This window comes from Canis lupus, chromosome X, assembly GCF_048164855.1.
Source record: "Canis lupus baileyi chromosome X, mCanLup2.hap1, whole genome shotgun sequence".
NCBI classification, from domain to species: Eukaryota; Metazoa; Chordata; class Mammalia; order Carnivora; family Canidae; genus Canis; species Canis lupus.
Genome location: NC_132876.1, coordinates 2,449,464 through 2,475,677, shown reverse-complemented (window position 1 = coordinate 2,475,677; position 26,214 = coordinate 2,449,464). Strand labels below are relative to the sequence as shown.

At 63.5% G+C, this 26,214-nt stretch overlaps 1 protein-coding gene across 5 annotated transcripts in view; it reads left to right on the top strand.

Moving 5' to 3' along the window:
- The window catches only part of ATP2B3 (ATPase plasma membrane Ca2+ transporting 3), a 61,966-nt gene that overhangs the window by 27,817 nt on the left and 7,935 nt on the right, over positions 1-26,214 (top strand). For 2 of the 5 annotated variants that reach the window (XM_072818047.1, XM_072818046.1), the window contains exons 8-21: positions 161-325; positions 650-864; positions 1,466-1,708; positions 2,081-2,322; positions 4,600-4,834; positions 6,855-7,034; positions 7,153-7,240; positions 7,792-7,898; positions 9,078-9,269; positions 10,853-11,066; positions 12,049-12,260; positions 13,379-13,486; positions 14,931-15,113; positions 20,284-20,437. In XM_072818047.1, coding sequence (XP_072674148.1) covers positions 161-325; positions 650-864; positions 1,466-1,708; positions 2,081-2,322; positions 4,600-4,834; positions 6,855-7,034; positions 7,153-7,240; positions 7,792-7,898; positions 9,078-9,269; positions 10,853-11,066; positions 12,049-12,260; positions 13,379-13,486; positions 14,931-15,113; positions 20,284-20,437 — 2,538 coding nt within the window. The remainder of the gene's footprint in view (positions 1-160; positions 326-649; positions 865-1,465; positions 1,709-2,080; positions 2,323-4,599; positions 4,835-6,854; positions 7,035-7,152; positions 7,241-7,791; positions 7,899-9,077; positions 9,270-10,852; positions 11,067-12,048; positions 12,261-13,378; positions 13,487-14,930; positions 15,114-20,283; positions 20,438-26,214) is intronic. The other 3 variants (XM_072818044.1, XM_072818045.1, XM_072818048.1) reach the window with 2 other exon arrangements.

The window sequence follows — 26,214 nt, the reverse complement described above, 5'->3', positions numbered from 1 at the left end:
CGCCCGCGTCAGGAGGGCCTGGGCTGCCGGGCAGAGAGGAGGGAGAGGACAGCGCCCCTGGGCTGTGTCACTCGGAAATCACAGACAGCCCCTGAGCCCGCCAGCCCCTCGCAGCCGCCCCGGGGCCCTAACTTGGGCTGGGGGGCTCCCCTGTGCGCAGCTAAGAAGCAGGACGGGGCGGTGGCCATGGAAATGCAGCCCCTGAAGAGCGCGGAGGGCGGGGAGATGGAGGAACGGGAGAAGAAGAAAGCCAGCGTGCCCAAGAAGGAGAAGTCGGTCCTGCAGGGCAAGCTCACCAAGCTGGCGGTGCAGATCGGGAAAGCAGGTGCGGCCAGGGGAGGCGGGGCCGCGGCGCCACCCGTGGGTGCCCACGCTGGGCTCCGGGCTCGGGCCGCAGGTGGCGGGGGGGAGCCAGGCAGCCAGGGGCCCGCCGGGGCCGCAGTGGCCATGGGGTCTGGCGCAGCCCCAGGCAGAGAGCGGGGCTCCCGACCTCCTCCGCGAGGCCGGGCGAAGGGAGTGCCCCCCAGCCCCCCTGAGCCGGAGCGGCCCCTGCTGCAGCCCCCCTTACGTCTCCTTCGCTCTCCCCCGTCCCTCCCTCACCCCGCTAACTCCCCTCCCCCCCACCCTCGGTGGCTCCCGTGGCCCGCAGGGCTGGTGATGTCTGCCATCACTGTCATCATCCTGGTCCTCTACTTTGTGATCGAGACCTTCGTCGTGGACGGCCGAGTGTGGCTGGCGGAGTGCACGCCCGTCTACGTGCAGTACTTTGTGAAGTTTTTCATCATCGGTGTCACTGTGCTGGTCGTGGCCGTCCCGGAGGGCCTGCCTCTGGCTGTCACCATCTCCTTAGCCTACTCGGTCAAGGTAATCATAATAATGAACAACACAGTAGGAGTGAGAATCCCTTGATACCAGGACACAGACCCAGAAGGCGGAGTTCGAAGCCATTAAGCAACTTGGCGCGGCGGGGATTGGAGGAAATTTGGGATCAGGTCGGGGTGGGGGGCGCGGGGGCGCTGAGCAGGGGAGCCGTGAGATGAGCCGGGAAGCAGGGAGGCCGTGGGATAGCCCTGGCCTCTGCAGGACGTTGAGGGTGCTGGTGTCACTCGCAGAAGAGGGCTCGGAGACAAAGTGGGTGACCAGGAGGGGGCTGAAGACACTGGGAGATCATGGGGGGCGGGGTGGGGGGACCACAGAGACAGCGGGTGATCTGAGAGGGGGCTACACGCAGGGGGGTGTCCTGGAAGCAGGGAGGCCCCAGGCGAGCTCTAGGGAGAGCGGCTGCCCAGAGTTGACCGCTTGGCCAGCTGACCGAGGCCGTCCGGGCTGTCAGTGCCACCCAGAAGGCTGGCACGCCCGAGCAGACTGGCACGGGACATGCTGACAACCTCCCGCTCCCCCACCCCATGGGCCAAGCTTCCCGGGGACAGCTGGCTACCCAAGCCCCCGTCCGTGCCCTCTACAGAAAATGATGAGGGACAACAACCTGGTCCGCCACCTGGATGCCTGCGAGACCATGGGCAACGCCACAGCCATCTGCTCGGACAAGACCGGCACACTCACCACCAACCGTATGACCGTGGTCCAGTCCTACCTCGGGGACACCCACTACAAGGAGGTTCCAGCCCCCAGCACCCTGACCCCCAAGATCCTCGACCTCCTGGTCCACGCCATCTCCATCAACAGTGCCTACACCACGAAAATACTAGTGAGCGGGCAGCGGGCAGCGGGCCGCGGGCCGGGCCAGGCTGGGGCGGGGCGAAGGAAGGGGACCAGCCGGGAGACGGCAGCGTCAGCTGGCACCAGGGCTGCCGTGGTCTCCGGGACGCTGGTCGGCCTCCACTCATCCCTGGGCTCCGGTCCTGGCTGCGGGGCGGGCACCCATAGCTTCTGGAAACCCCTTCCAAGCCCCGTGCGCGGTGGGCAGCCTGCCCATCTAGTCCCCGCGGAGGCCCTCGTCGGCTCCCTGCCAGCACCCCCTAGAGACAAGGCGGCCACAGCCAGGCGGGGCCCCGGGGGCCACCAGGAGGGCAGACGCGGCCCCCGCCCCGGTGCCATGCTGGTTCCCCTTGCCTCGTAGCCTCCAGAGAAGGAAGGCGCGCTCCCACGCCAGGTGGGCAACAAGACGGAGTGTGCCCTGCTGGGCTTTGTCCTGGACCTGAAGCGGGACTTCCAGCCTGTGCGGGAGCAGATTCCAGAAGACAAGCTCTACAAAGTGTACACCTTCAACTCCGTCCGCAAGTCCATGAGCACAGTCATCCGCATGCCTGACGGCGGCTTCCGCCTCTTCAGCAAGGGCGCCTCGGAGATCCTGCTGAAAAAGTGAGCGGGCGCCCGGGGGCTGGCGGCCGGCCACGCAGGACGGGGGCCCTATGGCGGTAGAGTGCCTGTGACATCAAGCCCGGCCACTTGAATTGAGGGTTCCAGCGTCTCCTCATTCTCGCCAACATGGGTCCCTCTGCGTCCCTTAGGACTGTCACGACTGCTATCATCCTCGTAGCCATCCCACTAGCTGTGATCTGGGGCCTCTCGGTGGTTGTCTTTGCGCTTCCCCGACGACTCGTGATGTCGGCACTTTCCCATACCCTCCCTGGCCATTTGTGTGCCTTCTTTGGAGAAAAAGCTAGTCCAGGCCTTTGCTCTTCTTCGATTTGAGTTTTTGGGTTTGATGTCGCTGAGCTGGAAGAGCTCTTGCTGTACGCCGGGTACCAGACCCTCACCACACCTGATTTCTAATTACCTTCTCCCCGGCCGAGGTCCGTCTTTCGCTCTCCTGATTGGCTTTTTTTTTTTTTCTTTTCATCCTCTTGACTCATCCCTGGATGCACAAGTGTCTTCCAATGGCAAAGTCCAGTTCATCTCTTTATTTCTTGTGTTGCTTGTATGGGGTTTCTCTTAGGGGTGATGAAAATGTCCTAAAATCGACTGTGGTGACAGTTGCACGACTCCACATTTTTCTTAAAGGGTTTTATTTAATTATTCATGAGAGACACAGAGAAAGAGGTAGACACACAGGCAGAGGGACAAGCAGGCTCCAGGGAAGCCGATGTGGGACTCGATCCCCGGACTGGGATCACGCCCCGAGCCGAAGGCAGACGCTCAACCACTGAGCCACGCAGGCGGCCCACGACTCTACATCTTAAATGGGCAAATTGTGTGGTGTGTGGATTAGATCTCAATAAAGCTGTAATGAGAACTAAACTGGGGGGAGCAGGCAGCTCCACCTCCAGGCCCCCACCCCCGCCCTCCACTCTGCCCACCTAGCTCCTCACTTCCTCCAAAGCCACCTTCTAAAACAAGAATATCCTCCCCCAAAACTCGGCCCAGGCACAGACTCCCCGGGTGCAAAGGCCCCCCCCTTTGCAGCAGTTGTTGCTGCAACTGGGGGAGGCCCGGGGTTCATCTCCTCTCCCTGAAGCTGTCCTGCCGCATCCCAGTGGGTGTGGCAGCTGGATTTGGGGGCCCAGCCCCCTTCGTGTGCTTCCCTTCCCCTCCGGCAGGCGCAGTACCATGCCCAAAAGCCCGATTCCTGTAGTTGGGCGCTGGGCTCCAGCCCGTGCTCTGCTCTTAGCCGGCATGTGAACATCGAGTTACTCCTCTGCCACAGACTCAGTTTCCCCTGCACGGAGACACCACAAATACTTCCCTCCTGGGAATGTCGTGAGATTTACGTGACTGAATCCACAGAAAGGCTGGAGTCCCCACCGGCTCTTCCTGTGATGGTGACTTCCCGCCCTTCCCCAATCTGTCTGGGGCTCCCGTTCGCCCTCCGCCTGCTTCTGGTGTCCTTGGTGCCTTTGCCCCTTCTTTTCTGCACCTGAGTCCCACCAGTCCCGCCATCGTGGGCTCACCAGGGCTTACGCCACCGTGGCTTCTTTGTCATGGCCTCACTCCATGGAGTGACAGTTCTGCTGGTGTCCCACACTCTCGCCCTAAAGCCTAGAGGGGCAAGAACAATGTGCCTCAACTCCCAGAGTCCCTGTGAGGCTGGGGTCAGCCTTGCCTACACAGGTCTATGAGTTTCCGGCTCCTGGAGCTGCCAGGACAAAGGACCATAAACTTGATGGCTTAAAAGCATAGAAAACTGTTCTCTCAGAGTTCTGGAGTCCAGAATTCCAAGACGAAGGTGTGGGCAGGTCCGTGCTCCCTTCGAAGCTGCCAGAGGAGGCTCTTTCCTGGTCTCTCGCAGCTTCTGGCGACTGCCAGCAGTCCTTGGAGCTCCTCGGCGCAGAGATGTGTCACCCCATCTTTGCCTGCGTCCTCACGCTGCCCCGTCCGTGTGTGTCTCTGTCTCGATGTCCTTTTTATGAGGACACCAGTTAGTGGACCAAGGGCCCACTGCAAACCAACATGACCTCATCTGAATTTGCAACAACCTTCTTTCCAAATAAGGTCACATTCTGAGGGGCTGGGAGGAACGTGAAGGCGTGGGGGGACCCCGCTAGGCCCCGCAGAGGCAGGCCACGTCCTCCCTGAGAAGCCTCTGCCACACAGGACGGACGGCTCACTGAGTGGCGCCCGCTGAGACCGCCGGCTGGTCCAGCTCCCCTCGCCTCATTGGCACCAAGCCGTGTCGTTCTGTCCCCCGCCTCCCCCCAGGTGCAGCAACATCTTAAACAGCCACGGTGAACTGCGTGGCTTTCGCCCCCGGGACCGGGATGACATGGTGAAGAAGATCATCGAGCCCATGGCCTGCGACGGCCTGCGCACTATATGTATTGCCTACCGGGACTTCGCCGCCGCTCAGGAGCCCGACTGGGACAACGAGAACGAGGTCGTGGGCGACCTCACCTGCATAGCCGTCGTGGGCATCGAGGACCCCGTGCGGCCCGAGGTAGCCACCCGCCTCTCTGCGAGCGGCCCAGGTGGTTGGCTGGGTGGAGGGGCAGCCCTTCTTCCCATCCGGCCTCCGTGGCATGGCCCCTTTCTCCTGCCTGCCCTGCCACCGCACGACCTCCTGCTGGAGTCCAGAAAGGTCAGGAAAGGCGGGCGAGGGCAGGGCCTCGGAGTCCCCCAGGTCAGACCTCCCCGGCACACTCGATCCCCCTTGCCCTCCCGCCCTTGCTCATGCTCTGCCTCCACCAGGTGAGAGGCGGCGCCGGTAGGACCTCGAGGGCTGTGACACCCGCAGGACTGATGGAGTCAGGGAGAGGGAAGAGTCAGGCGCCACTCCCAGGGCTCTGGTTCAGACACACGGGTGGATGGCAGTGCTGTCACTGGGCTGGGAGTCCGAGAGGACACAGGTCTGGGGGGTGGGGGGCAGTCCTCAGTCAAGGGTTCGGTTGGGGCCAAGTGAGGTTCGGGGCATCCCCGTAGAGATGTCAAGGGGTAGGCATCTGTAGGAGTGGGGAGCTCAAAGCAGAAGATCCTGGCGGGGGAGAGATTCCGGAAGCATCCTTATCTGAGGGATGTCATGGAGTGAGCGTGCAGCTGGGACAGATGGGGGAGGAGGCTTCAAAGAGACTTGTAGGAAGGGTCCAGATGGGAAGCTGGTCTGCGTAGATGGCTCTACCAGCAGCTTTTCTGCAGAGGGAACGGACAAACTGGGCGGGAGCTGAACAGGCCGTAGAACAAAGGAACACAGGGGCCACTTGTCGGTCCCCAGGGACAGGAGGTCCCTGAGAGAGGGAGAGCCGCGGGGCTGAGCCCAGGGTGGAGCGCCCACGGCAGCACTAGGACACCAGGCCCCATGGGGACCGTGCAAGGTGCAGGCGGCGCGGGTTGCCAGAGGCACGGAGGGACCCTCTGTCTCCTCCCGAGGCCTCTCCGGTGGCACCCACGTCGTGTCAAAAGCAGGGCCACCCCTGGGGATGCACGGTCTTGGGCCTTTCTCCTCTTCGACCCAGAGGGGAGGGGAGGCACAGACGAGGAGGCCGAGTCACACCGCTCTGCTCCCCTGGCATAGACCCGAGGGCCTTCGCCTTCTGGACGGAGCTGCCCACCACCGCCCCCGCCCCCCCACAGCCCTGCACGGCCACAGGCCCCTGGCTGGCGTTCAACGGTGCTCCCAGGCTGCTGGGTGTGGGAACACCCCCGGGACCCAGGGGGGCATCGTCCCTGTACTCCCAGGACCCTGGCCACAGCCATCTCTGTACCGCCGAAGGCAGCCTGCCCCCCTTCCACCTCAGCAGCTCATCCACTTGCTCCGTCTCCCCTAAGGAGGAGTGACAGGACCTTGTCACGTGAAGCCTGTGGCTCTATGTGTCTCAGATTTTGTGTTGTCGTAAAAACGAGCGGGCTGGGGCGGGCGAGTGAGAGCTTGGCCACAAGCCTGCTGATGCCCAGGAGCCGGCCCTGAGTCAGGGCCCCAAAGGGACAGGCCTGCCGTCAGCCCTGCCATCTGGCAGGGTAGCTGGGGACAGAGGTGCCTTCTCACTCTCGCAGAGCTAACTGACACAGCCACCTTGCCAGCCAGCCTGGTGACCAGGGCCCCTCCTGGCTTGGCGGCTCTGCGTCTCCGTTTCCCAGTGGAAAATGGGGTTGACGGAGCCGGCCGATTTCTCTGGTCACCTTTCCAGACACGACTCCGGTGGTGCCTCCTCGACAGCGCAAAAGCTTCCAGTGCCATCTCCTAGCCCTCTTGGTGCTTGGAGGCCTGGGTCTGAGTCATCGCCGGTCCTGGGGCCCAGCACCGTGAAGCAAGCACCAGGGCTGGGGAGGGGTGCTGGGGGCCTGAGGAGGCACCCTGCCCGCTGCGGACCAGGCAGTAGAGGAGACAAGCTGTGTCTTCCCCAGATGCCCTCCTTGGGGACCACGATGGGGGGAGGGTGCCACACATCTGGATGGCACAGAGGGAGAGGGAACAGCCCAGACACAGATGGGCCCGGCCTCAGTGACTCTCTCGTCTCTTCCAGGTCCCTGAGGCCATCCGCAAATGCCAGCGTGCTGGCATCACGGTCCGCATGGTGACTGGAGACAACATCAACACGGCCCGGGCCATCGCGGCCAAGTGCGGCATCATCCAGCCTGGGGAGGACTTCCTGTGCCTGGAGGGGAAGGAGTTCAACCGGCGGATCCGCAATGAGAAAGGCGAGGTAGTCCCGGGCTGGCGGCGCCCCGGCCTCAGTGCAGGGTTCTGGCTGTTTGTCCCCCCACCTCTGCCCGGCACCCCCCACCCGGGCTCTGCAGCCTCTGTGTGCTTCCCCCTCCCAGATAGAGCAGGAGCGGCTGGACAAGGTGTGGCCCAAGCTGAGGGTCCTCGCCCGATCGTCTCCCACCGACAAGCACACCCTGGTCAAAGGTAATGGGGCTCGCCCCGCCACGCCCCACCCCTCCCCGAGGTGCCGCCCCGCCAGACTCCCAAAGCCCAGCTCCAGGGCCTGCCTAGGAGGTGGGGTCCTGGGCTGCTGCTGGACATGCCCGCCCCCCGCACTTTAGTCTCCTCGCCAGGAAAACAGGGGGTAACGAGGGCTGACAGGCCAGGGCTCACTCCTCTGCCCCTCCTGGCTGACAACCTGGGTGGAAGACGCCAGGACAGGATGGCCTTTCGTTGTAACACATGGGGAAACTGAGGCGCCGGGGAGGGAGACGCTTTTCCAAGTCCCCCGGTGCTGAGCCCCCTGCCTCTGCCCCTTTGCACCATCCTGTCTCATCTGACGGGTGTGGGGCCGGGGCCGGGGGAGGGGGCCGGGCCGCTGTCAAGGCACAGGGACTGGACCGCGAAGGTGACAGAAGTGCAGAGGCCGGGGGGCCGTCGGCACGGTGGCGAGCCCGAAGGGCTTCGTGAGTCACCAGCCCCCCACGGCGCCCAGGCAGGAGCCCTGGGCACAGACGCCCCACTCTGCATTGCAGGCATCATCGACAGCAACACGGGCGAGCAGCGGCAGGTGGTGGCCGTGACCGGGGACGGCACCAACGACGGGCCAGCCCTCAAAAAGGCAGATGTGGGCTTCGCCATGGTAAGCCACCCCGCGCCCACCTGGTTCGCCACACCAGGTAGTGTCTTATGTCTCGAGGATGTGAGCTTCATGCAGGAAGGTGGGAGCTGGTGTCGAGGCCTCCTCCTCTCTCATCCCGGCCACTTGGGCCCCCACAGGCTCTGCGGGGCAGGGGACAAACGTGCGATTTGTTTAAAGGCACTCGGTGTGGGGATGCTCGAGGTGACGCGGGGGGACTTGGCACTTGTGCACCCGCCTCGGCCGGGACTGGGTCATTTGAAGTGACCTTCAAAAAAAACAAAAAAACAAAAAAAATAAAAATACATTAAAAATAAATTTAAAAAAATGAAGTGACCTTCAGAAAAAATAATAATAATAAATAAATTAAAATAAAATAATAAAATAAAATAAAATAAAATGAAGTGACCCTCAGGCCCAAGTGTGATCACCACAGCCCCCCAGACGAGCTTGTCCTCTGTGTTGCTCTCCTGTTGCTTCTGTGGAGCCAGTATTGCTGTAAAGCCCTGAGCCCGCTGCCCGGGTGGCAGGGCGACGAGGCCCGCTCGGTGGCCGAAGGCGGAAACCCTGCGAGCCCCTCTCCCCGCCTGGCACCACAGTGGTTGCAGCGCGCCGTGGGCGGGCGCCAGGGGTACAGGCCAGTCCGGCTCAGAACCCCGGGCCCAGAAGGGGACCAAGCCCCAGCCCCCAGGCTCGGTGAGAACCAGCCTCGGGGCAGCAGACGGGGTGTGCAGCTTTGCCAGGCCGCAGCTGTCCGGGCACCCGGGGCTTTGAGCAGCAGGGACGCAGGTCCTCCTCCAAACAGCTCCGTGCAGGCCGGACAGCCATGTCCCTGCTCTGCCGAGGCGCCCGGCCCAGCGCTCCCGGAGCTCCTATGGCAAGCGGCCCTGGCACGCTCACACCGCACGGAAGGCTGGTCGGCGGCCACGCGCTGGCAGCTGGGCCCCGCACGTGATGCCACAGCGGTGGCCATGGTGGCGGCACCCTCTCGGTTTTTGAGCCAAGACCCTCACCTTGCCGTGAGACCACCTGCCCCGTAGGAGAGGCCGCGATGCGCGACACAAGATCCGTGTCTAGCTGGTGGGGAGGCTCGTTTGGAAGGGAGGCCGGGCCGGCGGCCCAGGTGGGGGGCTGGGGAAGGGGCCCGTGGACACTGTGCGTGTCTCCGCACCCCCCAACCAGGGCATCGCAGGGACTGACGTGGCCAAGGAGGCCTCGGACATCATCCTGACCGATGACAACTTCACCAGCATCGTCAAGGCGGTCATGTGGGGACGCAACGTGTACGACAGCATCTCCAAGTTCCTGCAGTTCCAGCTGACGGTCAACGTGGTGGCCGTGATCGTGGCCTTCACCGGCGCCTGCATCACTCAGGTGGGCACTAGGGGGTGCCGTGCCCGAGGCCGACCCCGGGCTCGCCCTCCCACCAGCCACGGGGTCTGCAGAAGGCGGCGCTCCCCCCCCTGCCAGTGCGACCCCCCCCTCCCAGGAGCGTGCGGGCGAAGAGCCCTGCCCGAGGGCTCGCCGGCGACAGCCAGGTCTTTGCTCCGCTGCACGTTGTTTTTAACTGACGTGGAAATCACATGCTAAAAAGGTCACCATCTGAGAGCACACGCCGTTCAGTGGCATTCGGTGCAGCCACAGTGTGTGCAGCCCCTGCCCCTGTCTGGCTTCTGGACATTTTCACAGCCCCTAAGAAGACCCCATCCCCGTGCCCGTCCCCCAGTCCCTGGCACCCACGGGTCTGCTTTCCATCTTTACACACTTGCCCGTTCTGGAACCTTTCGTGCAAATGGGACCAAATAACACGTGGTCCTCTGTGTCTGGCACCTTTCGGTGCGCATCATGTTTTCGGGGTCCATCCATGCGATGGCTTGGATCGGCACCTCGTCCCTTCTGGTGAGACCCGTGCTCCGTCGCATGGAGCGAGCGCCTCTCGTTTGTCCCTGGCTCCATCGATGGGCACTGGGGTCGCTTCCACCGTTTGTGGGCTGTGAACAGGCGCGTACAAGCGTTTGTGGGGACCTCTCCCTTCTCGTGGGGCTAGATCCGGGAGGCCAGTGCCGGCTCCGATGGGAGCTCCGTATTTAAACCCACGGAGGAGCCCCTTCCCCGTTTTCGATAGTCCAGTTCTCCCCCGTAGTTGAGTGTCCAGAATCCGCGTCCCTCTGAAAAGTCTTCCTCAGGGAGACAAAGTCCACATCGCATACGCTGCCCTGTCGTAGCCACTGGACGCGCACCGCCCGGCAGCACCCGGGCCACCACCTTTGCCTCACCCCGATGCCAGCCTCCCTGCCCCCAGCTCCCCACACCCACTCATCTGCTTTCTGCCTCTGTGGATCTGTAGTTCTGGAAGTTTCAGAGCAACACAATCATCCAGAACGGGGCTGGTTTCTCGCCAGCACAGGGGCAATGAGGAGAAAGGTGCGGGGGAGACCCTGTGTCTTCCTGCCCCTTGGGTGCGGGAGGTCGGGAGAGCGCCCGTTGCAGTGGCCGGGGCTGCCAAGCTCCTGCTGACAGTTGGGACCGCACCTTCTAGACCACTGCCCCCAGGTGACACAGGGAGCAGGACTCCGAAAACACACCAAAAACTCGCCGCCAACCTTAACGACAGGGACGGAGAGGTCACGTTTGCTTTTTTAATTTTATTTATTTATTCATGAGACACAGAGAGAGAGAGAGAGAGAAAGAGAGACAGAGACACAGGCAGAGGGAGAAGCGGGCTCCATGCAGGGAGCCCGACGTGGGACTCGATCCCGGTACCCCAGGGTCACACCCTGGGCTGCAGGTGGCACTAAACCGCTGAGCCACCCGGGCTGCCCCAGGTCATGTTTTTTCTGGGAGTCAGATTTGCCGCATGTCCTGCCAGGGACGCTGCCCCCAAGCCGACTTGGTCGCCGGGAGTGGCGCCGGCGGGCCTCCCGCCCCGCGCTCGGGTGACTGCCTCCTCTCCACAGGACTCTCCCCTCAAAGCCGTGCAGATGTTGTGGGTGAACCTGATCATGGACACGTTCGCCTCTCTGGCCCTGGCCACGGAGCCACCGACCGAGGCACTGCTGCTGCGGAAACCGTACGGCCGCGACAAGCCCCTGATCTCTCGCACCATGATGAAGAACATTCTGGGCCACGCAGTGTACCAGCTCACCATCATCTTCACGCTGCTGTTCGTCGGTAGGTCGCCCGCGGAAGGGACGGATGAGCACCTCGGAGCCCCCTCCCTCACCTCCCTGCCGGCCCTGTCTGTGTGCCCCCCCCAGGGGTCACAGGCCCCTGAGCAGCCGAGAAACCGTCCACTCCCCAGAGAACAGACAGCATGTGTCACCCTCCACCCAGAGCCAGATCGCGCACACCCGTCCACGCGCCCCACGACCATCTCTCCAGGGGACAATGAGCAGAGCCCTGTGCGAGGAGGGGGATGGGGAGGAAAGAGAGGGAGGAGGAGGGAGAGCAGGAGGGGGAGGAGGAGGAAGAAGAAGGCGGTAGAGGAAGGCAGAGAGGAGGAGGAGGGGAGAGGCACTAAGGGTCAGGAAGCGGGAAGGGGGGCGAGGGCAGGAGGGGAAGGCAGTTGCGGGAGGAGTCGGGAGCCCGAGCCTCAGCAGTGGCAGCTATGCCCCCCTCCCGTCTGCCTCTGTGTCTGGCACTTCCCCTGATTCGCAGCGGGGCTGGGTTTGCTGGTCCTGGCCCCTGTCCCTCATGTCAGGGCGCCCTGGGCAAGTCCCCAATGACAGCTTTTGCTGCGGGACAGCAGTCCCGGGGAGGGGGGCGCAGGGGGTCTCTCGGGGGGCCTTCCTCTGATGTCCTGGGAGCCCAAGCGCCCCGTGGCCTGGCTGAGGGCCGTCGCCTGGCCCCGGGCTTAGGGACAGGGCAGAGAGGAGGCCCGGCCTGCAGCCTGCTTCCTCCCGGGCCCACCCGCGGCTCAACCTGGCCTGAGCGTCTCCGTTCCTGCCCTGGGGAGGGTTTCTCACCTGGGGTTTCTCACCTGGCTGCGAGTCAGGTTGTGGGGTGAGACTCCTTACTTGCCCTCAGCCGTCCCGCCACAGGGTTGGGGCTGCGTGTGCCCCCGGCACGGCCCCCCGGCACCCCTCAGGTGACACCGGCAGGGAGCCGTGTCCGCCCAGGGCTTGGCTCCCCTCACGCGCCCCTTGGCTTGCAGGGGAGCTCTTCTTTGACATCGACAGCGGGAGGAACGCACCCCTGCACTCCCCACCCTCCGAGCACTACACCATCATCTTCAACACCTTCGTCATGATGCAGCTCTTCAACGAGATCAATGCCCGCAAGATCCATGGTGAGCGGAACGTCTTCCATGGCATCTTCAGCAACCCCATCTTCTGCACCATCGTCCTGGGCACCTTTGCAATTCAGGTAGGAGGGGCGGTCCCACTCTTACAGCAGGTGGGGGCGCAGGGGCTCTGTCCCGGGCCCGCGAGGGGCCCGCCCATCCCGTTGTGCTCTCCCAGCCCCTGCCCGCGTTCCCTGGGACCCCGTGTCCTCTGTGCCCATCTTCAGAGCGTCCTGGCCTTGCCCTGGCTTCACCCGCTGGGTCCCAGAGAGCCGGAGAGGGCCTTACTCAGGATGAACCCCCTCACCGTCCTCTCGGAATCTGCCGCTCCCGTTTCCAGCATATGATTCCTTGGTGGGGGGCCACCAGAACCCCGGAAAGTTCCTCGGGATGCGCTTCCTAGCTCCGGTGCTGACACACCAGCCTCTGCCTGCCCCGTGCTGTGGACAGGCTGGCCAGTCAACTCTCGAGGAGAGGCTGAGCCTTCAGAAATGGGGTGTATTAATAGAAAACACGAGGCGTGGTGAGGGCAACAGGCCAGCACAGTTCGCTCCTTACAGGAGCTCCTCGCTTCCCGAAGGAGGGGGCCGCCCTGCCGTGGGGGGGCCGCCCGCGGAAGCACCTGGGTCAGTCAGGAGGCAGAGCAGGGAGCGGGGAGGCTTATGGAGGCTTCTTGGGAGAAACTGAGGTGGGGTGAGCAGGCTGAGGACTCACGGTATGAATGATTTCAGGGCTCTGGGGGCCACAGGGCTGCCTCTGCTGGTCTGGGCCCTGGCCCTGGGTCAGGCAGGCAGGGGCAGTGGCCTGGAGAGGAGAGCACAGTTACAGGGGTGGCTGCGGCGTGGGCCCCGGATTGGTTGGTCTGTATTGAAAAAGCTCACCCCACGGAGGGCTGTTCTTCCCTAGGAAGGGGCCGCGGGGCATCAGGTGGCCCGGGCAGGGCTAGCGGGGCATGTCCTCGGTGTCCGGATCACGGCCTGCCAGCACGCGCGCAGGGCAGGTGTTAAAGCGTCGGGTCTAGAGAAGCTGGAAATGCGGCCCATCCGCTGAGCCCCGCCAGAGGCCCGTCTGCCTGGGGAACCAACAGCCCCTGTGACCTCTGACGGGGAGGGGGGCTGGAGGGCGGGCCCTGAGTGCTGGAGGAGGGGCCTCAGTAGCTGTGCCGGGCTGGACCTGCCTCCCTCCCACCCCACCCCTGCAGATTGTCATCGTCCAGTTCGGTGGAAAGCCCTTCAGCTGCTCCCCCCTGTCCACGGAGCAGTGGCTCTGGTGCCTGTTCGTTGGCGTTGGGGAGCTGGTCTGGGGACAGGTGAGTGTCTGCCTTGTCGCCTTCCCCAGCCCCACGCCTTAGCTGTGTCCTTCACAACAGCACCAGAGAGGGGCACGATGCGGGGGGATCGTGGCGCCTCGGGGCCCTTGCACCCGGTGGGTTCACAGCAGGGCTCAGGGCTGGGCCGTGTCACCACTCGGGGGCAAGGCCGCAGGTGACAGTGTCAGCACAGGAAAGGCAAAGGGCCATGGCTGGGATGTCACAAAGCCCCAGCAAAATCACCCACCACTCCCCTTTTCATGGTAGAAGCCAAAAATCGTCCCCTAAAATGGGGGTGGCTTGGAAAGTACCCATACATTTGAAACTAAACAACCCTGTGAAATTCTCCGAAGGGCAAAGAGAAAGGGTCAAGGGAAGTGAAGAAACACTTTGAGATGATGGAAGGTGAAAGTCGGACACCTCAAGCCCTTGGCAGTTAAAGCCACGTGCGGCGGGAGGCTGGTGGCACCCAGCGATTACGTTAGGAAACAGCCCAGGCCACAGTGCACAGGAGGCTCCCAAGAGCGTTGCTCTGCAGTTCTAGAACACTGTACAGGAGGCCAAGTCCAGGATCCACTTTGTCCTGCGTCTTAGTCCCTTCAGGCCACCCCAACCAAACAGCACAGCTTAAACAGCGGATGCCATCCTGTCACAGCTCTGGCAGCTGCAAGTCCAAGATCGAGTGTGTGCAGGGCAGGGTCCGGGAGAGAGCAGGGGCGAGCCACCAGGTCCCTTGCCGGGGGGGAACCCCCCGCGGTGAAGTGTGACAACACGCACGGGGCGCTGCCACCAGGGCCGCTGTCCGGAGCCTCGGGTGCAGGGTCGGTCCCGGAGGCCCGGAGCTCCCGCGGGGTGACCTCGGATACCCAGGCCCTGCCCCCCAGACGTGAGGCCGAGAGGTGTGGCCCAGGGCCCCGCCAGGAATCACGCGTCGGCACAGACTGCCTGGCGGGCCCTCGGCCCCAGGGAGACGGAGACCCCCTCGTCAGGCAGGACGCACTGGGGGCCTAGAGGTCCCATCGGGAGCCGAGGCCCAAGGCCACACCTCCCCTCGCTGGAAACCACTCCTTGCTCCCGACGGCCTCCACGCCCCGCTCCCCCAGGACCGCTCCGGGTCAGGGGAAAGAGGCTGGCATCTCTCTGGAGAGCAGCACTTGGCAGCAGGCACAGGTGGCCCAGGCAGGCAGCCTCGGGGACCAGGAAAGGACATCCCGTCCCCGGCTCCACCCGCAAGGAAGAGCCGTTGGGGAGACAGTGGTGCACGAGGCCGGAGCGCAAGGGGCATAGACGCGGGCCTCGGCCTGGGTCAGAGGGCGGCGGGCGGGCTGGGGCCTTTCCCGGGCCCAGCAGAGCCCCCACCGCCTCCACCCCCACACACCCCGGAAAGGACCAGCGCTGCTCTGACAGCCGCCTGTGTCCGCTGCCCTCACCTGTGGCCCCGCAGGTCATCGCCACCATCCCCACCAGCCAGCTCAAGTGCCTGAAGGAAGCAGGGCACGGGCCCGGGAAGGATGAGATGACCGACGAGGAGCTGGCCGAGGGGGAGGAAGAGATCGACCATGCCGAGCGGGAGCTCCGCCGCGGCCAGATCCTCTGGTTCCGGGGCCTCAATCGGATTCAGACGCAGGTAAGCCGCCGTGCCACTCGGCCACCCTGGCTTTCCCGCCCTCGGAGGGTGGCAAGCAAGCAAGAGGCAGAGAGCGGGCGACCTGAGCCCCCTACCAGTAGGGAAACCCTTGGGTGTTGCTGCCTCGGCGACAAGGGCCATCCCCAGGTGCGCCTGCTGGCGGCTGCGGTGTCTCGATGGCCTGTCTCTGTCACGTCCCTCAGAGCCCGGGGGCCCTCCCCCGTGCCGGGTGCAGGTGTCACCGAAAGGTATCTGTTGTGACCGATAGTTGTCTCTTGGGGGGCACAGACCAGCCACCGTCTGCGTGGCTGCGGGGCCTTGCGTCATTTGCCGGACACAGCCGGGTGGCAGGGGGGTGACAACCTGGAGGAGCCAGATGCCCATTACAAACAGCCTTTGGCGAGCTCGCCGTTCACGGCCTGTGTTGTGAATTCTGTGCAAGCGGACTCTGGCCACAGGGTTGGGCCTTTCTGTTCATCTCAGTGTCCAAATATCAGAGCTCGGGGAGCCCGGGGTCTCCGGAGTCACCTGGTCACGGGGACCACTCGGCCTCGGGCGCTTTCCCAGGCTTCACGAGACTCGCTTGCCCGAGGAACCCCTGTTCTTTGCCCCCAACCCTTCCCAGGTGGCCTTCCTGCTGGAATGTTCTGTACTCGCTGTCTCTCCACATCCTCTCCTCGCACTCACTGGTGGTCCCACCACAGCCTGGCCTCTGCCCCAACGTCCCAGAGGCAGTTGTCACCAAGGGCTGTCCCTCCATCCTGCGTCAAGGCTTCTTCCCAGCGCCCTTCCATGAGTGCAGTCGGCCCCGCTCTCTGCCGTCCCCTCCATCCCACTGTCTGCTCCTCAGCCTCGCTTGCTTGGCACCCCCACTTCCCACCCACACCTTGGTCCCCGCTGCTGCGGCCCTCACACGTGCACAGTCCCACAGAGCTGGGGGCACGGGACCTAGTAGGGGCGGAAGGAAGAGCGGGTGAGAGCTCACCCCACCCTCGGCTGCCTCAGCTGCAGTCCCCCTCCTTTTACCCTGTCCCGTGGCCTCTGCTTGGGCCCTGTGGACGCCTCTTGGCCAATTCCCCGCTGCCTGCCCCTTCCCTGGCAGCCTTCGCACGGCGCCCCAGTGCCCCCCACTCCCCGTCTCCTCCTCTGCCCGACCCGAAGCCCCCAGAGTGCCACGCCTGAACCGAGACGCCCACAGTGGCCTTGGCCCAGACCACAGTCCCGGAGCCCAACTCCTCCCAGCCCCTGAGCTGCTGGCTGATGGCTCCGTCACCTCCCCTGAGCCAGCCGGGGCCCCAGTGCCATCCCAGACGCTCTTCCTGTGTCCGCACACAGCTGGTACGCCAGCCGTCCCCCTCGAACGCATGTCCTCAATCAGCCACCCCGGCCCCCATCCTCCTGGCCTACCCGCCAGTGTCTGCCTGGCTCAGGTCTCCCTGCTGCCTCTGTCGCCCCCGGTGACACCGGTCTCTCTCCACATTCTGTCCATTCTGTCCAGGACGCCCAGCCCCGTGCCCCTGACCTGGCTCCCACTGCTCTGCTGGGGGTCCCACCTCGCGCCCAGCCCCGCCCTTCTGCACATTCCCGCGAGGGCCCCTGGGCCAGGGGCATGACCTGAGAGCACACCTCTCCCCAGTGTGTGCCTCCGGGGTGTCACACGGCCTGTCACGCAGCGCTACGGGCTCGTCCCAAAGAAGCTCACACAAAGGTGCCCTCAGCAGCCGTGCCTACCCCGCCCGGGCCTGACGCTCCTGGCGCACGCAGCTTGCCAGCTAGTGCCGCACGGTCCCCGGCAGTGTCCCGGGGCGCAGCCTCAGGCCCCCTCCCCGGGCCCCAGCCTCAGCTCCGGCCACAGGCTCTCGGCCTCCCGCCTGCCCCTCCAGCCTCTGCTCGCCGAGCCCCTCCGGTGACCCCCGTCCCCGCCGTGGCCGTGTAGCCGCTCTTCCTGTCTTAAGGGCCGAGTCCCGAGTCCCGACCGTGGCCTTCCAGCCCCTGCCCCTTGGCGTCGTCATCCCACGCACCCTGTGTTCCTGTTACCCCGGCTGCTTTTCTAGACATGCATTCGCTATGCGTCCATGCTGGCCACTCGGGGCCCCAGGACTCCCCGGCTCCCACGTGCTCCCTCGGGGCCCCTCCTCCTCCTGCAGCCTTCTGAGTCCACTCCCTCCGTGCTCCCAGCCCAGGGCGCTAGAATCGGCGAGGAGCACAATGCCCCAGGGAACTTACCGACACTGCAGAGTCCTGGGCTGCTCCCAGGGCTGGGGATATTGTAGGGCTGGGTGAGGCGGCCCCAAATAAGTCACCTTCAAGGAGCTCCCCAGGGATGCAAGGGGCTTCTCCAGCGGAGAAGCAGGAGGCCAGTTCTCTGGCTCGTTCGTCTTTGCATCCCGAGCACCTAGGCCAACGTGGCCAGGGACGAATGTCTTAGGTCCAAATGGACCGCTGAGTGCCCAGTAGAGGAACAGGAACGACTCCGTGGCCAGATGTCCAGGTCTCCCCTCATTGCCTTGCAGCACGCCGTGAGCCCCTGCCCAGCCCATCCTGGCCCCATGGGCTCCCATCTGTCATGCCCCAGTTCAGCGGCAGAGCCCAGTCAGCCTGAGACGGCAGGGGGCAGGCGGGGGGTGACTGCAGCAGCACCCCGCTCCTCCAGGCAGCCCCCTCCACTTCCGCTGATGAGCCCAAGGTGATGGTGCTTTTCTAGCAGCTGAGACAGCAGCCCTGCCCAGTGTGAGGCATCTGGGGGTCAGCGGTTCCCGGCCAGCTGTGTCGGTGTGCCCATGGGCTCCCGGGCCTGCCACCGCTGCCTGGCTAGTCAAGTGTGTCCCCTCAATCAGGGTCTTGGAGTTACGGGCCGTTCTGATAATCACCGCCCATGTAGACGCTGACCAGTCACTTTATACATGGTGAAATGGGACCCAGACAGAAGGGACTTGTCCGAAGTCACCCAGCAAGAGTCTCCCCTCCCCATCCCCTAGCGTACTCCTAGCCCTCCCCATACAGCCACTCTTGCCTCCAGAGGTCACACTGTCACCTCACATCCCCCATGCTCATCAAGAGTGCCAAACCAATTGGCTACTTGATACTTGAGCTCATTTTCTTAAAGAGCATCTGTTCTTTGTGATTCAAAATACCTGCTTGAGAAACAAATCAAGTCCTCCAGCTGTAGGCATCCCCCAAGCCAAGGGAAGCATCGCTCCAGGCAGCCGGCCCTAGATTTCTGGATTTTGCGAACCACAAAGTTGCTCTCTGGATTTGGGAGGCCAGCGCAGCATTTTACGTTGCTAAGTGAAGGCATTTTGTAACCTGCTACCTGCTGTCACCATCATTCCATACTAACGTGTTAATACACCCAAAGGGTTGGGGACCGGGGGGGGGGGGGGGGGGGTCATTCCAGAATTGCTAAGAGTCCTTGAAATGGAGACCATGGAGCTTTTTTGAAGCGCTCATGCTGCGGTCTACTTCACGTTGCATTATGGGCCAATGAGAAGCTTCAGCAGCAAGTTGGCTTTTGGGGGGCAGGGGGCCAGTGTGAGGTATTTTGATTGATACCATCATCCCATCGGGCCACCGTGAGGAGAGGTCAAATCAGAGGCAGGAAAAGCATCTTTTCCTTCCCTCGTCGCCTCTGCTGCCGTAGAGAGTGCCCTCTTGAGACAGACCTTAGACACCTGTTGGCCATCGAGGGAGGAGAGCCTCCCTGCCCCCAGGGAGAGGGGGCCCTATGGCCTGGGTCGTCTTCCTTCCGTGCCTTGGGGCACACTAGACGCCGTGCCAGCCCCCCGTGGCCACTCAGTGTGCCTTATGCATGGGTGTCCGTCCCGGCAGTGAGGTGCCCTTGCTGAAGAGCGGGCTGTGTGGGTGGAAGGGGGCTCGGCGGCAGAGTACACGGCAGTAGCCTTTTCCACTGCGCGTCTAGGAATCGAAATCATGCACATCTTCATCTCGGTTGGGGTGGGGGAGTCTGAGCACTCAACTGCCTTCTTCCGAGAAGCCTGGCCCCGTGTCAGACACCCCGCTGGACCTAGTGGCCAGCACAGAGCCACCGCAGGACTTGGGGGTGGCATGGGGCCCCTCGCTCTGGGCCAGAGTAGGTAGCCAGTGTGCATCAGGTCCAGAATTGCATATTTGCTTTGCTGCTCACATCATCCAGTGAACTGTATGGCACTTTCCAGAAATCAGAGCCACCCTCGAAGGCCAAAACGGCCTGCCCCCACCCCAGCCCTGGAAGGCATCCCCAAAGAGGCAGCCAAAAGCGTGCCGTGCTGGGCCGGCCTCCCCTCCCGGAACCCAGGCACACGGTCTCCGACGGGGCCACATGCAGCGAGGCCACTGAGCCACAGGCCTGATTCACCCCCAGGCCTCCAGGCCGGTGAAGGGCCGCGGGCGGGAAGTCGGAAGGCCCGGGGACTCCGAGCAAGCTGCCACGTGGCTCTCACTTCCCATAGACCCACCTGCCTTTTGACGCCTGGGAGGCTTAAAGGGCGGAGGACAAAGCAAAAGCCGTCTTTGCTCCCAGGCCCCTCCGGTCTCTCTGCTGTCCCTCCCGCCACACCTGTGGCCCTGCGGAAGGGGTCCGGGAAGACAGAGCGGGTGCTTTGGCAAAATCCCCCCCTCTCTCTTTTTAAGTCCAGTCTTTCACCGAGAGCGCCCACGCCCACGGGGGAGCCCCCTGAGTCACTGCAGGGCAGGGCGGGCCAGGCCAGCGGAGTGCCAAGCGGTCGATGCGTGTCGCGTAGACCAGGGCAGGCCAGGGAAGGGCCCCTGTACCCACGCCACCCCACCCGCGAGGATGGCCGCAGGGGGCCTCGTCCTAAGGGGAGCTGTCACATGCCCCCCGCAGCCGGCCGACGCGGGGACCTGTTGACACGCGGCTTGCGATGAGCATGCGGTGAACGCAAGCGGCTCCTTCCCCGACGGTTGCTTGCGGCGCCCCCCCCACCCCGCCCTCCCGGTCTTGTGGGTGCTCGTCATTCGCTCAGCAAACCGTCCCTCTCTTGCTGGACGGCGCGGACGCACTGTCGGCTCCCAGGGAGCGGGGCGGCCTAGATGAGGCGTCGCGGTCACACCCCGAGCCCAGCGTGGCGCCCCGTCCTCACCCAGCCCCACCCCCGCGCGCTGGCAGGGACAACAGTGCAAGCCAACCTTTATCTCATTTTCTCTCCCACAGATGGAGGTAGTGAGTACCTTCAAGAGAAGCGCTTCATTTCAGGGTGCCGTGCGCCGGAGGTCCTCGGTCCTCAGCCAGCTCCATGACGTAACCAATCTTTCTACCCCTACTCACGCAATTCTCTCCGCCGCCAATCCCACCAGTGCCGCTGGGAGTGAGTCTTGAGTCCCCTTTTCTCTCATAAATGGCATCTCGGGGGGAGAAAAGCCTCCCCGCCTCTTCCTTCTCTTTTTTTCCAGTCTTGCATCCTCCGCTCACCGTGGCTTTTCCGTTCTTCCTCCACCGCCCTGTCCAGTCCTTCCCGCCCAGACGGTGTGTCTCTCCAAAGCCATATTCTCTTATGAAATGTCCTGAGTCCATGGCACTGCTGGACCTCCTGTTCTTTGCTTTGTTTGGTTTTTTTTGGTTTTCGTTTAGCGCTCCTTCTGTCATCGGTCTTTCTTTTCTTGAACTTGTCTGCACTTGCCGATGGTTCTTCATGAACTCGGGCCGCTTCTGGTGCTGTCTGGTGTCGGGGCAGGGCCTTGCTAAGGTTCCGTGGGGCGGCCCGTGGGGGGGCCCGCGGGCTCGGGGCTGCCCTCCAGGGCCGGACGGGGAGGCAGCTGCCGTCCCGGGCATCGCTGGCAGCGCAGGGCTCCAGCCCACCTACGTGGGGCGGGAGCGGCAGCTTCCAGAACTCCCCCTGCGGAGGTGTCACACTGGAGGCGGGCTTCGGGAGGCCCCGGCACCGGGTCCCGGGCGGGCTCCGGGGTGGCCAGCCGCTTGTGCTCACGTGCCCCGAGCCCACGCCGCTAGAGGCGTCCAAGGTGTTCCTGGGCCCGGAGTCCTCCTCACAGCCCGAGCCTGCACCCTGCCACCTTTCCACTTGTCCCCCAGGCACCTCCGCTCTTTCCGAACAGGCCTCAGCATTGGCAGGTCTTACCCCGATCCGGTCCACATGCCCTGTCCTCCTTCCTCCGAGAAGCTGGGAGAAGGAGGCTCCCTCCTCTGTGCTCCAGGGCAACCCCCCCCCCAAGGGCTGCCCTAAGCGAGGTAGAAGCTTCCACCATTGCTCACATCTTTTTACAAAGACAAAAGGAAAGCCACTAGAGCCCCCCCGAACCCGCCACGGCGGGGTTTCCCCAACGAGCCAGAGGGCCGGGAACCGTGTGAGCCCCAGCTCCTCCCGGGCCTCCTGCCTCTTGTAACAACCTCGAGATGTCAAACACCAGACAGTGAGCCTTCGAGTATGAGCCCAGAGCCCCCCGGGATGGTTCGATGCTACCTCTTTCCTTTCCTTCCAGTGAGACCCGGCAACTCTCACCTCCGTGAACACATCGCTTCCCCCCAGATGGGAGCCGTTAACTACGCTTTTTCCCTCACCAGACTCTGGGATTTTCTTTTTGCTTGATTTCTTCTCTTTCTCTTTCTCTTTCTCTTTTTTCTTTTGTCTTTCTTTGTCTTCCCTCCCTTCCCCTTCTTTGTTTTTCTTCTTTTTTTTTTTTCTCGTTTTCTTTTTCCTTTTTTAGGACTTGGTGAGAGGTCCCCAGTGGGGGGCATCCCTCCTCTTGCTTACACTATCGTTTCAGGCCACTCTGCCCTTTAAGGAAGGGATGTGGGCCGCACCAGTCCCCGCCGGACCACCTTGTCCCCTCCGGAAACAGCACGTGTGCATGCACGCACGCGCACCCACACACACATACACACACACACCCCTTCCCCAAACCACGGGCCGCACACACCTCCAGCTCCCTTGCACACTCAATGGGCTCCCCACCCGGGCCACAAACATTAGCCAACAGCCATCACGTAGGCGGGAGCTTGTCCCAGAGGGGTCTTGCCACCACTCCACCCAGAGAGGTGTGCAGGAGGCTCAGCTCCAGGTCACTTGAGGACAGAAACGGGTCTCGGCCCCCGGGAGCACCTCAGCTAGGGCCTGGCTGAGGCAGCAGCACCCCCCTTCCTGGAAATGAAGGGACAAAAGGGGGCGTGGGTCGGCCCAAGGGGCACATACTGACCTGCCCCTGTTCTTCCCTCTCCCTTGACTTTTTTCCATACGTTTCTTTGCCAGCTCTCTCTGCACTTCCTGTCTGTCTGTCTGTCTGTCCATCTGTCTGTTGACTTGCGAGGGAGGGGAGGCAGCCGACAGAGCCCCCACTCGTCACACCCCTCAGGCCTTCTCCACTCCAGGGCCAGCCAGGGCCACCCTCTGGGAACCTGGCGAGGCCTGCTGTCTCTTGGCTCCCTCTGGATTCCTTGGGCTTCCTCCCTGGCGGTAGGCTCTTTCTCTCCTGTCTTCCTAGCGCCTTCCTTCCTTCTGCAGCCATCTATCATCCCACTTCCCACTCTGGGGAGCCCAGCAGTGCCTGGTAAGAACAGTGCGAGAGACACCCCCCGCCCCCCGGTCACGAGCTACTCCCGGGGAATCGAACTCGTGCCTGACCAAAAACAGGGCCACCGTCCCTTCCACCCACGTGCCGCCGGGTGAGGAACGGGCCCCAGTGAGAGCGGAGCACCTTCTGTCTGAGGAGGGTGCTGCTGTGATAGCGAGGGGGTCCCCAGGTCCCAACCTACGAGCACCAGCCTAAAAGGCTCATCCCACTTGAGCGGCCGCACCTCAGAAAGGACCCCCCTGTGGAGGAAGATGCTGGCAACACCAGGGGACATGCCTGCTTCTGGAAGCCACCAACCAAAAGCACTTCCCGCCATCATCACTGTGTGGCAGACGGGTTTGGAACTCAGAACCGGCCCCCAGTGCAAGCTGTGAGGACCTAGAGAAATCATTAAGCCCGGCACCCTCTTTGGACGAATCAGGACAGGGCACGGGGGACGGGGAGGGGGGCTGGGCACTGGCCCTCACCCCCTCTGGGAACTTACCGGAAGGAAGGCCGGGCGCGGCTCACAACAGCTCCTCGCCTAGCCGAGAGGCAGCCTGGCAGAGGCTGCAGTGCTCACAGGCCGCAAGGTTTTCCCCAGGAAAACCCAGCCCTTTCTCACAGGAAGATTCCTGTCCCCTGCGCCCACCGCCCCGCCGGTCTGCCCGTGATCGCACAGGCCGGGGCAAGTCTCTCCAGCACACCGGGCCCCTGCTCTGACTCACTCCCGCCGAGAAACCCGGGCTCTCCCGGCCGAAGGCCCAGGGCCGGGCGAGTGCAGGAGCCCCGGGGCCGCAGGGCAGGGGACGTGGCTCACCGACACAGGTCCCAGCGCGCAGCGCGGTGCAGGGGGAGCCGGAGGCAAGGGACAGCCCCCTGGAGGGGTGAGCAGGACGGTTGGCGGCGCAGAGATCCTTGGGGCTCAGCACACCCACGCTCACACGCACCCAAGCTTTCCAGCCAACCTCCGGGCCCCCGGGCTTTCTACACCCACGTGTCTTTGCGGCTTCTGGATCTGGGAGCCCCACTCGGCCCCCACTGCCCTGGCCACACACACGGCGACCTCGCAGCCCCAGGACGGCTCACTCAGCCTTCTCGTTCTTGGCCGGGGCATCACACCTGCCCTTCACGGGCCGCCACCTCCAGGCCACCCCCCGGCCCGCACGGGACCTCGGCCGTCGTCGTCCCTGCGATCGTTGACCAGCCCTGTCCGTCTTCCGGAAGCTAGCAGGGACTGCCATCCCGTGCCCCGTCCCCAGGCCCGTCAGGCCCGGCCCGCTCGCACCCACTCGCGCTGCAGGACGCCCGGGCCCACTCCCCGGCTGGCTGCGGGGGCCCGAAGGCCTGGCCCGACAGGGTGTTGTGCTCACTCGGGTTCACTCCCGGGCAGCAGGCGGGCGCCAGGTGGCTGCCCCCAGGCCTGAGCGCCCCGGCGCCCCCTCCCAGCCACACCTGCATTCCTGCTCCCCCCACCCCGCTTGCCCCCCTGGCTCCCCCAGCCCCCCGCGGCGGCAGAGCGGGCTCCTGACCCAGCCGGGCCACAGCGGCAGGGGCGGCCGGGGAGTTTGGTCAGATGCGGCCCAAAGGGCTCCCCGGGGCTGTTTGGTTCCGACCCTCCGTGCCAGGAACAGACCGTAGCAGTTGCTTTGTTTGAATTGCCTTTTGCAACACGAAAGCCTTCCATCCAACTTGGCAAAGCCGATGCCAGGTAAGCCCCCCCGCCCCCCGATTTCCTGGGACCACCCTCTGGGGCCTGGGGAGCCGAGCTCATCGCACACTCGCAGGGCAGCAGCCCCGCGGAGGAAGGAGCCTTGCGGAGGGCAAGCAGTCTTGTTTGCTGGAGTTTGCGCCTTTCTCGGGAACTTCGTTGATTCCAAGCCAAGTCTCTCCACTTGGGCTTCTGGGAACAGTGTGCTGGCATCTTGTCTCAGCTATTCGCCAGCGTTGTTTCCACATTAGGAATAGCATCAGCCGTGCCCTGCCCGAGCCTTCCCGTCACCGAGGGCCCGACCACAGGGAGGGACCTTCCGGCTCCTTCCTAACGTGCCGGCTGGCTCGAGGCCTGAGGCAGACCCAGAACCCCTGCTCCCAGCCCTCCCCAGTAGGCACTTCCAGGCTGACTCCCGGGGCTGGGAGCCAGAGCCCGGGAAGCTCAAGACTTATTCAAGGCCCTGCAGCCGGACGTGGCCGGGATGAAAAGCCAGGCCGACCACCCGAAAGGCCCGGGACTCACCGTGCCTGGGTCAGCTCAGTGCAGCAGCTTGTTGACAGCAGCAGCGTGAGTCTGGACTCTCCCAGGCTGGGCCCAGGTGCATGCACACAGGACGGGAGGTAAACTTCACGAAAGGTGCCGGCCGTTAGCATTTTTGACTTGCCAACGCGCACAAAGCCCTGTCTTTAGTTTGGTTTGGGGTTCGATCCCTCAGAAAGGAGTTTGCATTTTCACATGTCCTGATTCCATGGTGAGGAAAGGGAGCCTTCCTCTTCGATTGTGGGTATGTCACCCCACGCCTCTTGGTGTCCCATCCAAGCCCCGAGACACCCCCTCATGCGTACAGGGATGCTTTGGGGCCTGGGAGCCCCGAAGTTCCTGGAAAGCAGTCCCCCTGGCTCTCCCCAGCCGCTATGTGCAGAATGTGCTATAAACCCACAGCCTGGATGCCAGGAGAGCAGAAGGTCCCCTTCCTCCCGCAGAAGACTCTGGATGAGTGGCTGGTACAGAGGCAGGCGTGCCCATCAGGCATGAGGGGGCTTTGAGGGAGCAGCAGCAAGACAGAAGCAGGGGGCGGATAGCATGACGACCCCTCCCCATCCGGGGTCTGCGTGTCCCACGGTACAGAGCAGAAAAGGCCAGAAGGTTGTCGAACCCAGTTTCTGTTGTTGCCGTTGTCATCATTGTTCGGGGGCCTTTGCTTTTCTTTTTCTCTTCTCTTCTTTTCTTTTCATTCCCTTTTTGCATTCCTTTCCTTGGGTGGGTGTTCCCTCCTCGCCTCGCCTCCCCGTTTCCACGTCCCCTCTCCACCCCCATCAGCACCTGCATTGCAAACTTGAGCGATGGGAGGTCAGACCAAAAGCGGAGCACGTCCACTTGGAACCGCGACCTTCAGCCCCGCTGCCGCCCCGTCCCCAGCCATCCATCAGCAGCATGGTCATGTGTCACAGTGTGACATAAGCACCCCTTCTGCTTTGGCTCCGTGTGGCTGGAGCAGTGCTGTGGGTTCGAAGTGTCACCCTGCCTGTCCCCGCTGACGGAGCTCTCGGCTCGGACAGCAAAGCACAAATCGAGAAGTAAGCTTCTGTTAAGTGTAGATGGTCACAAGCCCCAGGAGAGAAGAAAGCAGAGCAAGAGAAGTGTCAGGGGGGCTATTCTGGATGAAGGTTGTCTGGGGACGGCCTCTCGAAGGATGGATATGTGAGCCGGGTTCTGAACAAAGAGACAAGGCCAGCACGGGACATCCTGGCAAAAGAATCTAGGCAGCGGAAAGGGCAGGTGTCATGTTGCCGGGGGGACCCGAGCTAGCTGGTGAGAGGTACCTTCAGCAGCCGCCCACTGGGCCCCGGCCGCGCGGCCACCGTG